The 14,385-nt window shown below is 49.8% G+C and overlaps 1 protein-coding gene across 4 annotated transcripts; it reads right to left on the reverse strand.

Annotated features, from left to right (window-relative positions):
- Positions 1 to 1,347: 1,347 nt before the first annotated feature.
- Positions 1,348 to 12,438, reverse strand: CILP (cartilage intermediate layer protein). 4 transcript variants are annotated; one of them, XM_064669190.1, is made up of 9 exons: positions 12,333 to 12,438; positions 10,523 to 10,649; positions 9,619 to 9,702; positions 8,795 to 8,848; positions 7,178 to 7,363; positions 5,752 to 6,066; positions 5,537 to 5,645; positions 4,919 to 5,076; positions 1,348 to 4,353 (listed from the first exon to the last, which is right to left on the reverse strand). In XM_064669190.1, the coding sequence occupies exons 2-9, from the start codon at positions 10,581 to 10,583 to the stop codon at positions 2,015 to 2,017; spliced, it is 3,306 nt and encodes a 1,101-aa protein (XP_064525260.1). In that variant the 5' UTR covers positions 10,584 to 10,649; positions 12,333 to 12,438; the 3' UTR covers positions 1,348 to 2,014. The 4 variants fall into 4 exon arrangements, with proteins under 4 accessions (XP_064525260.1, XP_064525258.1, XP_064525257.1 ...); XM_064669188.1 differs by having other exon boundaries at positions 12,180 to 12,423; XM_064669187.1 differs by having other exon boundaries at positions 8,768 to 8,848; positions 12,180 to 12,423.
- Between the last annotated feature and the right edge of the window lie 1,947 nt (positions 12,439 to 14,385).

Consider the following 14,385-nt stretch of genomic DNA (forward strand, 5'->3'; position numbering starts at 1 on the left):
TAGGGCTGTGACCGTTTCAGTGCTGTTAAACAGACATCTCTCCCCAGGAGGAAGAGCCCTGTACTCTGCTGTATTTGACTGGCGAGCCCACGTGTGGCACAGGGATCGTCTCCTGAGCCTGCTTTCATCCATTTATCTCCTGGGTTGGTCTGTAAAAGTCATTTGTGTTACTTCACCCTCAAAGTGATGAAACTAAGTTTGGGATTTGGCTATCTGTCTGCAGAGGAGGAGGGGAGCAGAGGGAAGAGATGTTTCTCTGTGCAAGCCAAGAGCTCTGTGGGAAGGTCCAAGCTAATGCTCCCCACTGGCTGCCTTGGCTCCGTCTCGAGCCAAGCCCTTGCAGCAGACTAGACACAAAAGAAAATACACAGAGTCTAAATTGACTGGTATGAAGAGGATGTGCCAGAGTATTCCACAGCTCTTCCTTTTCTGCTTGTCTTTGATAACTGTCGATTTGCCTAAAAACCTGGATTATTAGGGTTTTTTTTTTACCTTTTTAAGCATATTTCAGGCTGCCCTGTGTCAGACTGTGAACCTGTTCTGAGGCTTGCTAAATGCTATTGAAAGATTCCCCATGCCCTTGATGGGCTGTAGGTGTGACAGCACAGACCTAGAACTGGCTTCATATCCATCACAGGGGACTGGGAGGAGAGGGAAATGTTTGAATTCCAGTTTGCACCCAGTAGCACTGCCCACCTATTCGTGATCTCTCTCAGTGGGAATTTCGGTGTTGGAGGCTTGCTGGCTTGTCTGCACCCTAAAAATTTATTGCCAGTGTTTGGGAGTAAACAAACACAGGATGCCTTCTGTGCTGGTGAGGTCCTCGTTGCTCTAGAAGTAGTGAAGGAAATGGAATAGGTCACTTGAGGGGTCACTGCCTGACCCCTGCTGTGGCCAGCTGTGTCTTCAGCTAAGAGCAGCTTCTTGCCCAGCATGTCCCACTGCTGAGTGTGAGGGAAGCCTGTCTTCTCCCTGTCCCTTCACCCAGCCCTGCTCTATATTGCCTGGTTTCCTATAATCCTTAAAGCACAGGTTCTTCCCTCCATTTTATTCTTTAATTCATCTCTGCCCAGACCTGCTGCTCTGCTTCTCCCAGCACTGTCGCTGACTCTCCACATCTCAAGCTGGGCACAGATTCCCTGACTGCAGCATGCCATGGCCAAACCCTGGACCTGGGGGAGCACCAGCTCCCCACCAAACCCCTCACCCATACCCGGGATCAGTCTCACACTGATAAAGCTGTGACCTGTTTCTGAACAGAAAGGTGAAATCCTGCAGGTTATTCCTTGCTCTGCTCTACATGTGGTTTATTTACTTGGGCATTTCAAACACAGAAGTGACACAGCGTTGTCAGAGTTACAAAATTACTTTTTTTATTAACCTACCCTACCGTAGAGCATGGATTTTCTTGTCAAATAATGCAAGAAGCAAGAGAAAACTCTAGCTTTATCCACGTGGAGCCTACAAATCCATATGGCTTCTCTGTGCTATTGAGCATATGAGTTCTTAGAAATGCAGCTGCCAGTAGTTTAGCTTGAATACAGTCATTCTAAAACAAGCTAGAAATAAATAAAATACTTACATTTCAAGTACGAAACCTTGCAGTTGAATTCAGTATGAGGAAATCAGTTTATTCCTTTTCATGTTACCAACTACTGTACAGGTACTTGGGCTGGCAAAGTCTGCAGCTGCAGAACAGAAGAATGTTTTATGTACATGACTTAATTGAATCATGTGTTTAGTCTTCCCTTTAGGCTATCATGTGAAGCTGTTTAATGTCAGGCAGAAAGAAGATTTTTATGGATGCATTTAATAAGACATGAACTCACTACTGCTGCTGGCCCCCAATTTTTGCCTGATGTCTTTCTGGTGGGGAAAAAAAAAGTGGCACCTTAATTATGTCTCACAAATAATGACACCTACCAGCTTTTGATTAGGTTATTAGCAGGTTGATGTTACTTTCAAATTGTATTTAATTGAGCATGAGTGACTTTACCAATGCTTCTCTACAGCTCTAGGAGACGGGACGTTGACCTCTCATGGGGATCCTGACTTGGTTGTTTCGGCGGCTTGCCGGTGGCCTCTGGTACGCGGGGCTCTGCCCCGGCTGAACCAGCATGGACTGCTGGCCCGAGTTCCTCTGAGACTGGAAGATGCTTTGCTCCGTTGCGCTCCTCTCCGAACAGGTGAAAGTCAACCCAACGCCCACATCGCTCTTCATGGTTCTGGAGGTGCCATCAGATGAGCCGTCGAAACACCTGCCCAGGGCGATTTCCTTGGCGATCCTCGGGTCTTGGTCAGTGACAGTGTAGATGCCGTAGTTGTGTCCCAGTGGGTCAAGAGGCGCCAGCATGGTGTACTCACTGGTGTCGTTGTTGGTGGCCATGGGCAGGTGGTTCACCAGGTACTCGTGGAGCATGCTGTTGACGCTCACTCGGCGGCAGCTGCCCTGTGGCACCACCTTGACGAGCGTGCGGTCCACGCGGTCTTGGTCAAAGAGCATTCCACTGCACTTGAACTCCACGCAGGCTGCCGACACGTCCCGCTGCTGGGGGTCGCGGGTGCTGCGGACGTCCCTGATCCCATAGAGCCTGCCAATGGTGCGCGGGTGCGTCCCACCCATGTTACGAGATCTTACGTTCACCTCTTGGGGTCCGTTTATTTTCACTTTAATGTAGCAGGCCCTGAATTCCATGGGCTTGGGCCACCACGCCAGGTAGTCATCGGTCCAGCTCATGAGGTCATCTTCACTGAAGGGAACAGTGTTGAAGTCGTACCGGTCTCCCTCTATCCTGTAAAACCTGAAGTGCGCAGCGCTGTGAGGAGCTTCCTCACATTCACTAAGGTTCTCATAGGCATAAATAGGGCCATTGTTCTCTTCTGGGGAATTGGGGCTTGGCTTGGCCATGTTAATGCTGAATGCTGTTTTCTTAGTGTTGGAGTCCTCGTGGTCTGTCCTCCTGTAGTTGAGCTTGTTGAGGTATGGCTGTGGGACCCCAATAGCAGCAGGGTTGAGTTTGGGAGCAGAGGGCACAGCTTCAAGCTCTTCGCCCCCCATGCTTGCCAAGATATAAGCTCCATAGGCCTCGGGGTTTTGCTCGTCGCAGAAGGCGGGCACACAAGCACCATTGGGACCAGTGACTACACTGTCAAAACGGCCCCATGCTCTGGGGTTGGAGGAGAACCCTGGTTCTGGCTCCATATTTATAATAGAAATCACAACCCCTTGGATCTGCTCACTTTGCAGGAATCTCTCACTTCTGTAGGCTCGGACTTTGACGTAGCACCGTCTGCTCTCCGGAACATCCAGGTTAAAAAGCCGCCTTTCTTTGATCTCCATGTTCCCAACCAAAAAAGTTCTCTCCTCCCTTTTGCGCCGTCTGCTTTTCTCAATGTTGAAGTCCCCTTCTTCCTCCCACAACCCTGTCTCTGGGTTCAGGGACCAAAGCTTCATCTCTTGCAGGTGCTCTGACATCTTGACCTGAGCAGCATCCAAATGAACCTTCACATCTTCTGCATTAAGGGACTCAGTGCCCCGTTCATCAGTGAAGTCCACGGAAAACATGCCATACGTGCGGAGCGGAAATACATCTCCTTCCTCATCTACAAAGTTCAGGTCACTTTGTGTCACAGGGGCTGTGGAGATGTTTCTTGGGTCCAGAAACGTCACGCTGGCTTTCACTTTGCCTCTGTAGGCCTCTCCATTTTTCCTATAAAATGCGTTGGGAGGAATTTCTAATTCAGCAATTGGGTCATCTTCTTCCATTTCTCCCAAAGAGATCACATTGGTTTCAGCGGATTCCAGCGTAACGGGGGGTTTCTTTCTTAGTAGCTTGATGTCATGAAACACAGCACCTCCGTTTTCCTTGAAGGGCAGAACTTTTGTTGTGTTCACAAACTTCTGCAGCCGATCCACGAAAGTTAAAACCAGTCTCTCCATGTCTGCTGGGACATGGATGGAGAAGGTTCCCTTGTAGCCAGTCATACTCACTCTCTTGTTCCCCATGTAGATGTGGCCAAACCTCAGTGGCTCTCCATTATCCGCTGCTGTGGCTCTGCCTCGAACCATTATTTTGGTCTCAGTGCATTTTTTGCAGCCACATTCCACGATGACTTTAGTGGGGAGCGTGTACCCATTGCAGGATATGTCCCTGGTTTCCATTTTGGATACCCCACAGCAGTAGGAGACATTGTCCTTACACCGGAGTCCCTTATCCAGCTTCCCCACACAGGTCTTTGCTGGGCACTTGCCCACATCATAGTAGAAGGAGTCTGTTGCTTTTTGGAAGCAGTCGTGAGGAAGTCGGATGAGGTGGCTTTGGGGCTGGGGGTCACAGGGTGCCTCTTCTCTTCCTGTTGAATAGGATTTCTTAATGAGCAGCATGATATAGTTGTACAGACATTGTTATATGGTCTGAAACCCTTTCAGCTAAACATTTCTCCTAATAAGAGTGAGGTTTTTGCAGGATTCTGGTTAGCTGAATTCATCTGGCCTGGTTTCAGTGAAGCAGGTAGCTCAGCTTTAGCTTTAGGTCCCTGATTAAGAGCTGTTTGCAGGGGGCATCCCAGCTGCTGCTGCCTGGCTTTTTGACTATGACCAGAATAAAATGTGTCCTAAAGTTTTAAAAGACCCCCTAAACAAACAGAAATATTCCCATGTCAGGCAGCAAGTACAGTGGGAAACCAACTGAAAACAGCAGATTGAGCTTGGCAGGTCATCTGCAGTCCAGAGCTCCGGTTTGTAGAGGGCATCTGGTTCATGACCAGCTCACACAAGCTTGTCTGCAAACTGATGCATGAAACAAACTCAAGTATTTTTCCTGTAACTTTTCTTTCCCACATGTATCACAGTTTCTGGTTCCTGCAACACCAATGCCTCCCCAGCCGCTTGGAGAGCATCAGGCACATTTTCTCTTACCTATGACATCCAGCTTGGCAACTTGGGACTTGGCCGACCCCCCGGCGCTGCTGGCCTTGCAGAAATACTCTCCTGACTGTTCTCTGTTCAGGTTCTTCAGAATCAGGTTGTTTTTATATTTGTACAAGGAGGGATCCAGCAGTGAGCCATTGTGGTACCTGCCAGGAACAGTTAAGGGGACAGAGTCTGACTGCCTGGCTAGAGCAGAGCGATGGCCTAATCCTGCATCGTGCCACGTGGATTTTGCCAGACCTTCTGCCTCAGTTTCCCTGTTTTTAGGTTGGTTATGTGGCATCACCTAAAAATTATTCTCCTTGCCCTAGCAGTACTGAGATGTGGCTGCTGGGCAGCTGGTAGGCAGGCAGAGCTGCCAGTCTTTCTGCTGAGGTTTTCAAACTCTTTTGATTTTGGTGTGTTTTTCCAGTGAATCCCTCAGCAGATGACATTGCTGTGCCAGGTCTGCATGTCTTGAGGAAGCCATCACTTGCAGCAATCAGTTCTCAGTGTATTCAGCTGGTTTATACCTAAAACCCCACCCTTATGGAGAGAAGTAAGGAGGCAAAACTGGAATCCATGGGACAGCTAAGACTTTTGGCAGATCGAACTCGAGTTCCTTACCAGAGGTAGCGGTCAGGGGCTGGGCTCCCGCGGGCATCGCAGCAGAATGACACACTCTGTCCCACTCTCCTGGCTTTGTCCTCAGGGCTCCTGAAAATGTAGGGTTTTCCTGCAGGGCAAGGAAAAGGTCATCTCGTTACTCTTCCCCTCCTAAAATCACAATTAATTTCTGATTACTGCATAAAGCCTCCTGCATCCCCCCTCTTTGGGGCTACCTGATCGATGCAGCTGCACTTGGATCGCCAGGTTCCTCCGGGTGCTCTCGGGCACGGTGACAGTCGCTGTTGCATATTTGGCTTTCTTTATTTTAAGGGTGTTTTTGCCATCAGGACAAATCCCTGGGATCCTAAACATGCCTCTGTTATCGGCCATTGTCAGCAGCTTGAGTTTCTTGGCTTGCAGGTAGACCCGGGCATCGTCAGCGGGCGACCCATCCTCGAGAGACACCTTCCCGTGCAGAGTGGCATCCTCACACATGCAGGAGTCACAGTCAGCGTTGACACGGCCCATGGGGCAGGTGATGTTGCAGCCTGGAGGAGAGGCAGGCAGGTCAAAAAACAGCCCCACGATGCTCACAGCGTGATCTCTTGTCTGCTTTTAATTTAGATGCAATAAGGCAGATACTGCGTAAGGAATAAATTGTATCCAAAACATATTTTTCCTGATTATCCACAGCTGTGCATTAGAAACACAGGGACGATGTCATTCTGAACCTGACAATTAGTAGAAAGCAGCCACGTGGATATAATTACAGCTAGGAACTGTTATTTACCTTCCCCAAAGGGCTGAATTCCGGGGAAATTTGAATCCAGCTCAGCACTGTGAGCTCTTAGCTCAACCCTGGCAAAATTACAAATCCAAATGCCTTAAACTTTCTAGGTTTCTGTTACCAATTCATGCCCAAAAGTTGTGACTGTAGCCTATACCAAAAGATGTCTCCCCTTATTCAATGGTATCCTGGCTTGGGGAGGATGTGGGGTAATTGCCAAGTGAGTATTACCCAATGGGTTTAACAATTGGTCTCCCAGTCATCCTGAAACATATTCATTACCTATAGTGATTAGTCCTGAATAATAATCTTTCTAAAGCTCAGGTCATTCCTTTTATAATCACAGGCCATCCCTGTACAGCAACTACCTGATAATTTTTTTCAAAGCTGGAAATAAATGTAAGAAATCAGAGAAAACCTGAAACAACTTTCCTGCAGAAAACATCGACTGTTTTCAGAATTATTTGTTAAAAACGGATTATAAGAATAACATAATTGATTACAAGCCCCTTCAGCAGGAGCTGTGGCAATTTGATATTCCCAACACTTCTCCTTCCTGGAGATTGCATGGAGGCATCTGCCTGCAACTAACTCTGCCCTGGGAGCTGCTGTTATAATGAGATTAATGGGATGTTTTTTTATATTGACAAGATCTTTGTGAGTCCCTGATGATTCCCCATATCTGGATCCCCCTGTCATCTTGCTATTTGGCTATAAACTCCCTGTGCTCTGTTCTCCAGACTTGCTTGGGAATCACAGAATTCTGGCAAAGGAGAGAAAGATGGTAAAATGACAGCGAAGGGAGCACAACGCCTTCGTGGTGGTGAGACCAGCACATCCTCCCCTGCCCGTAAGTGAGGTTATAGGAGCACCTGAGCAAACATGTCCAATGCAGAGCCGCCCTTCCTCAGTTGCTTCATTACAGTGCACGCCCCAGAGGCGCTCAGCTAGGCAGGATCTGGTACGCTTCTGCACCCCGGTTTGGCCACACTTTGCTGAGCACTCGCTCCATTTCGACCATGGAGACAAAAACCTTTTTGAATCTTGCACCAGTGGACCTTGAATAACATCAGTGGTGTGTTACTGAGACGCACATTACACGCACAGCTGCCCCAAAACTGGGCAGTTGTTTTCTTAGCAGCTTCTATGTAGCTCAGACTATACATTTGGATATTATGCACCACATGGATTAAACAGACTCAAAGCATTTCAGGGAGCTGAGAAATAAAGCACAAGAAGGCGTCTGAAGGCTTCTGACTTAATTCCCCGCAGGCTACCGAATTCAGGATGATTAAGATAAACTCGAAGGGAGCAAAGTGCAGGCAGCTCATGCTTAGTGTTGAATAACTTTGGCTTAAAGGAAATCAAACACACATTGTCATTTCAATGCTGTCTGAAGGGCAACACTCGCCTGTGTCTCAAATGTGGTTAAATAGGGGAAAAAAAAAAAAAGGGTAAAATTTTTGGTATGACCATGTTGAATGGCTTTAACCAAACTTCAACATATGTTTTCTATAGGGGCAGCGTGTGTCCTGTTGTGAGCACCACTTTTACTGTGTGCAAACCAGAAGCCTGAAATGCTACTGAGCAGCCTGAGCACGTCAGGGACCAGCTGACTGGTAAAACATAGAGAGAGTTTGCAAAAGACATTTGAGACTTTAATATGGGGTTAGATTTTTAAAGGGATTTCTTTAACGGGGCTACTAGATGTTATTAATTTAAGCTACTTTGAATGGATGAGATCCACTCCAAGTCTGTGGTTTGGGCTTGTTTTTAAATGACAATGTTCTAATAATGTTTGCAAGGATGAGCTTGTGACTAAAGTTTCTAAAAAATGGGGTTTCTTGGAGATGTGTGCTGTGTCATCTCCTGTACCTACTCTTCCACCTAATTTGTAATAAAGCAGGTTGGGTTATTTCCTAGAAAGGCAGACAGGCACAGGGCTGGACTGTTCCTATAGTGATGGCCAAAAACAAAGCATGTGGGTGTAAAAGACCCTTTAAATGAGAGCAGCCATGGGAGCAGCATGTCTGGTTTAGAGTGAATGCTTGGCTTAGATGGGCAAGTTTTTAATGTGCTGGCACATCAGCACCTCCATTTCAGCACCCCGAGTAGCACATCCACGACCTTATTTAGTAATTTGAGGGATGCAGGAGGAGGTGGGCTTGGAAACATGGTCCCATCCCATGGATAAATGGCCATTTGTGCTCTCCCCTAGCAAAAATTTAATGTGCAGCAGATTAAAGTTGGGTCTCAGCAAGATCCTAAGCTCATTTGGGATCAGCTGCTTTAATCTGCAGGGCTGTTGATAATAGGATATGAAGAAGGGAGTGCAGTGGAGGAAAAGCATTATATGGCTCTGCGTAGTGCCTCAACAGCAGAGAAAGCAGAAAGTGGAAGAAGAAGGAGAAGCTGAGGTGTAGAGCTCTGGCAGGGGTGTGGGGAGGTAGGGACAGGGATACCCCATGGCACCACCGGCAGGAACCTACTGCGTCTGACGTAGGTGAAGGTCGGGTCTCCCCGGCGAGAGCTGCTCCTCGTACCTGCGGGCAGAGGACACTGGGGGTGATTTGAGCAGGGTTTTCCAGCCATGGAGCCAGCCTCAGCACCACTGCCCTGTGTCATCCACTTTGAGGGGAAAACAATTCTCCTGGTAGTTTTCCTAAAAATAACTCTTAGCAAGTGAAGGGGACCTCTGGGAGTCCAGGGTTTTGGTGCTTTGATTCTTCCCAATGGCTAAGATTGCTGCTGGGAGCCAGACAAAAGGCTAGGACATGAATCCTTTGGATATGGCATCAGCATGTCCAGCCCTTTCAGTGCCTGCTGGAATTTAAATTGCAAGTGCTGGGCAGTAAAGATTGAGTGGTTGAGGAATCTCCTAGGAATTAATGAGCAGAGTGGGCTCTGCAGGTCTTTAATGCCTCACAGGCTTTCCTTCTAAAGGAATGGTGTCACAAACTGCCCTGAGCATGGGGACAGGCTGGGCAGGGGAAGGGCAGGTCAGAGCATGTGCTGGCCCATCCCTGGGCTCTTCTTACCCTCCCAGCCCCGCATGCCTCCCACAGGAGTCGGGGCTATGGTCACATGTTGACCTTCCCTTTTCCAGGAGAGGAGCCAACAGCGTGTCAGCGATAGCCAAAACCCTACAGGAGGTCATGGATTATTAACATTTATTCCATTGCTTAAATCACAGAATCATAGAATGATTCTAACCCTAAATGTCCTCATCTACTCAAATATGATTGGCTGGTTGTAAATTGTTTGGAAAATTGTCCCAGCAAGGGAAATCCACCCAAGGTGGGAATTAACTTACTCTCCAAGCTGAGCATTACCAGCGGGCTGAAGGTTTTCTGTCCTATCTGGATCCTGCTGAGGGCTGGTTTCAGAATCCTTTGTCCTAAGGGTTGATAAATGAAAGAGTAAATCAGATGAATACAAAGGATAAAACTTATTAATTAGATTCAAAGGACCGGGCATCCTTATGGTCAGTATTACTACTTTCCCTTTGGGTTGTGGCTGGTTAGAGGTCCTGTAGGATGCAGTGCAGGACATGCCGAGTGAAGCATCACTGCAGCTCAGGCATGATAAAAACTTTCTATTTCCCTTATCACCGATGGAAAATTTTTTGTACTTCCTGTGTTGGAACAGCTCAGATCAATTCATCTTTCTATAGCTGTAGTGATAAAATATATCCTGCCTCTCCCTGCACGGAGAGAAACAAACCTGAGGTGGATGAGGTTGGATGTTGTGATGGGACATGGACTGGTTTCTGCGCTTGCTGGCCACCTGCATGCCTGAAAGGAGCTGGTGGTTGTGGCTGGTTCCTGTGGTGCTTGCTGGGACCAGTCCTATTTAAACTGGGGAGCAAAGCCCCAGCACCAACTCTCCCCTGTGCCCAGCTCCCATGGGTGAGGACTGGACAATGTGGGGTCTTGGGGATGGCAGGCAGGGATGATCCCGGCATTGCCAGTGGGCTGGTGAGCTCATCCCTGGTCAACCAGAGGCTGGCTGAGCCTGGCTGACTCACAGACATGCTCTGGGGGCTGGATGGGAGCCAGTCCTCGTCTGGAAGTTTTTTGGCCGGGCAAATGCCGCTCTGACCCAGACCAGGACCCCGCATGGATGTCAGGCTGTGTCTGCTGGCTCAGCGGTGCCACAGACGCGCCTGCACTGGCAGGGACAGTGTGGGGACTGCAACAGGAACGTATAACCTTCACCTAGAATGGATGTGGCTCCCAGGAGAAGAAGGAGGAGGATCCAGCCTTTCACAGTGACCATTGTGGTCTCCAGAGATGACCAGGGGCTTCTTGGAGTTTCCGCAGCCGTCCCACGCCTTCCCCAGTCCTGCAGAGACAAGTCCAGCCAGGTTGAGGCTCAGCCAGGTCCTGCTGCTTTTGGGAAGCTTCTCCCAAGCTGAACCAGTTCAAAGCATAACATGAGGCAGCTTTATAAACCATGCCCACCCACCCAACCCCAGCAGCTCCTCATTTTTCCCCCCAGGGAGGAGCAGCGGGGGCTCCACATCTGTGCTTGCATCCCCTCTGCTTCTCACTGTCACATCTTGAGCCCAAATCTATTCTGCAGAGCACTGCTTTGTAATGACATCTCCTTAACGTGCCTTGGAACAGCTTAAATACTTCTACAGGGATCTCTCACAGCCCACACGGCACCACAGGCCCCCTGACGCCCCACTCTGCTCCCTGCAGGAGCAGGGACATCTCCATGTCTCCATCCCTCTGCCTGCAAACTGAGTGTAGTGCGAGGATAGCATCTTATCCCAGTACGTCCCAGAACGTGGGGAAGGGGACGGCTCCTAAGCACCTCTGAAAGTGGAAAACCCCGTGCACAAGCCAAGTCTTTGCTGCAAGTGTGAGCAAGTAGCTCAATATTTTCCTTTTCCTGCAGGCAGAGATGTGGGACTGAGGCTTTGTGTCACTCTTTCCCAGCTCAGCCACTTTAGACCTTGTTTTCAGTGACTCCCTTTGCCCTGTGGCATCGAGAATTTGAGTATTTAATTTCTGATGGTACCCATGGAGCTGGTGTTATCCCAAGTGAGACCAGCTGGTGCTTTATTTTATGCATCCAAAATTAGTGAACCAGGGGAGAGGAAATGTTGCCTCGGCCTTTCAGTGCCTCGGTTTCCCCATAAAATGTGCCTGACAAAGGGCAGCCAGCAGTAAGAACACTCTGTTATTCGTAAGTGGTACTAACCATCCCCTCTGAGACTGGGGAATGTGGGACTAAGAAATACTTTGATTATGGCTCAGCAAATCCCAATCAAGCAAAAATAACAAGCAACACATGAGAGGTGTTTTGTGGGCTTATGGTGGGGCCGTGAACTCGCAGCCAGACAATAACCAGGAAAATTTAACCCTGTTTCCCACTCGGCGCCTATTTTTGGAGCTGACTGTGACTTGTTCAGTGCTGGGTTTGGTATGGGATACGTCCCTCTGTCCCCGGGACACGCGATGCTGGGAAGGGGGGGGGGGTTCAAGCGGCTGGATCTTGGCGGCAGGGAAGGTTTGGAATTGCCTGAGTCTCCCCACGGCAGGGAGCTGAGGGAGCCGGTGCGGGACAGAGCTGCGGGAGATCAGAAGCCCTGTGTGAGTAAAGCACTGTCCCAGTCCGAATCCCCGCTCCCGCTGTCGCCGTAACGCATTAGCTGGGATGGGGAAGGGAGAAGCGGAAAGCAGGAGACCTCATCAATGTTTTTCAGCCTCCATGCTTTCATCTACCCATTAATTAATTTCCACCTCGCCTTCAATCACAGCCACTGTTAATTACGCCGCTTTAATAACATAGCAGAATTATATAACCGCTGTCTGCCACGGAGGGGAAAAATTTAGCAGGGTTGGGGTGCGTTTTTTCTCTTACCTAAAAAACCATAAAAACCCCAATTAAGGAGAGTCCCGTCCTCTCGCCACAGAGCCGCCAGTCGAGCCGAGATCCGGGGGCGAGGCGAAGGCTTGTCAGCTGCGGGTTCAGGGATTTGCAGGCGGTTGGGAAGAAGAGAAAGTTGCAGCTTACCGAAACTCTCCTGCGCCGTGCCGAGCCGGGCTGTGTGCGAACCTCCCTGCCGCCCAGGCGGCGGGGTCGCTTATATAGCCCGGCGTGTAGCTTAGGGGATGGCAGCGAGCCACGGACCGCGAGCACAAACAGATCGGACGCGCGAGGAAACCGCAGCCTGAATAATCCCTTAATAAGGTGATGGTAAACAAAAACTTGCGGCGAAGCAGCAGCCGCCGGGGCTGGCAGCGGTGCCACGGCGTGGCGGGGCAGGGCACGGAGTGGGTATCACGTCCCAGTGTGGACACCGCATCCTGGCACAGCACCGTCACTGTCAGGGGTTCACCTGGGGTCTGGATCTAAAATAGATGCTGCCGACAGTTCAGGGTGGAGATACAGCAAACAGGCAATGAGTTTTGGGGATGCTTTTTTGGCTTTACATGGTCTGGGACAAACGTGGTGCCCACCCAGCGTTGCCCTTGTTGTTCCCCCCTTTCATAGGCATTGGGGTACTGCTCAGCTGGGCACCATTCCCTGCGCTGCCTGCTCACCTCTGCCCCTGCACTGGCTCTAGCAGGGGTCAAATGAGGTTGTTGTGGGGATGTAAGGATGTGGGACAAAGCCAGAGGGATTGGTTTGGACACCAGCAGTAGCACAGAGCTGCAGAGGCAGGACCATCCTTGCAAATACATGTTACTGCATCTCCCTCAAGCCATGGGGAGATCCAGCAATGACCCCTAACCAGAGCTGCCTGCTTGCCCCAGGCTGGCTTCAACCCCTCAGGTCTTTCCTCTTTCTGCAGCTATGTTTTTTCCCATGTAACTTGTGGCAGCTGGTCTGTGGATTTGGGGCTTCTGAGTGTTGACAAGGCATGTGGCCTGGTGCAAGTGACTGCCACCCATGCACGCAGCCCTGGCACTGTGGGACTGTGCTGCCAGTTGCTGCAGGAGTGTGGTGTGAAAGCTTTATGTGTCAGGAGCCATCCCCCAAGAATGGGGTTGGGTGTTGGGGCAGCCAGTGGCATGTGGGATGTGCCAGTGGTGTCCTAAGCTGCCTCCTAGTAATCCTTGCCGGCCCCGCTGCCAGAGGGAGTGGTGCAGGAGGAACATGGATCAAGATGTCACGTAAAATAATCAGTGGTGACCTACACCCGCTCCTGTTTATGTTTATGAGGGAAAAGGAAAAAACACCTGAGATGTGCCAAAAAATGGCAGAATGTTTATGCGGTGGGCAAGGAGCACACAGTGAACTGGGAGCTTCAGACCTCTGAGATAAACATGAAGCTCTGCTGTGTTTCCCCGCTGTGATGAGGACAAGATGTGGGAAAAGTGCTGAGGTGGAGAGCAAGGAATTCATCTTTCCTGGATGCACCTACCTCCCACCATGGCTGACCCACCCCTAACACAACATCAGTGCCTTGGGAAGGCATCTCTGGTCCCACCAGCTGCTTGCCCATATCCTGGCATGAATTTCCATTAATTTCCATTAATTTCCATCACTGCTGGGTGGGGAAATGTTCTGTTCTGCAAAAGGAATGAAATATTATTCGTTATGTTATGGAAACAGGTGCAGGCATTTCCGCAGGCCATTTTGCAGCTCCCTCAGCATGGGTGTCTCCTCTCCAGTGCGTCTCCTTCAAGACAAGCTCTGGAGACGCATGTGTGTCTTCAGGAGCAGATCTGGGACACGTGAATTCATGCAAAACCCAAGTCTCTAGAAAAGTCTGTTTGCACAATCCCTCTTGGCTTGGCCATCCCTCTCTGCAGTTCCAACATGTGGTTGACATTGGATGGAGCAGCATGAGAAGATCCCCATGTGTTCCCAGTGCTGAGCACCACTGGCAGCACTGTGGCTCCAGGAGGTGCTCGGCTGCTCTCCATGCCTGGAGGTGAATAATTCCCTGATCCATGGGGTGGAGGGGACAGGCAGGTGCTGCCCCATGCCCACAGTGGTCACTCTGCAGGGCTGTAGCACCCATGGCTGGCGGGAAGGATGTATCCCAGACCAAACTACTCCTATCTTTCTGCCCATCATCAGTGAGTTCAGCTGCCTAAGGCTGGTGCTTCCCATCAGA

This window comes from Pseudopipra pipra, chromosome 12 (assembly GCF_036250125.1).
Source record: "Pseudopipra pipra isolate bDixPip1 chromosome 12, bDixPip1.hap1, whole genome shotgun sequence".
Lineage (NCBI taxonomy): Eukaryota > Metazoa > Chordata > Aves > Passeriformes > Pipridae > Pseudopipra > Pseudopipra pipra.

Bases quoted from the DNA above. Each gene is read 5' to 3' on its own strand.
- CILP (XM_064669187.1), bottom strand. From the start codon at position 10,583: ATGGTCACTGTGAAAGGCTGGATCCTCCTCCTTCTTCTCCTGGGAGCC. The intron at 9,703-10,522 runs GTGAAGGTTATA...ATCAACCCTTAG, and splicing joins GGGAGCCACATCCATTCTAG to GACAAAGGATTCTGAAACCA. The intron at 6,067-7,177 runs GTGCTCCTATAA...CCTCTCCTCCAG, and splicing joins CATTGGACATGTTTGCTCAG to GCTGCAACATCACCTGCCCC.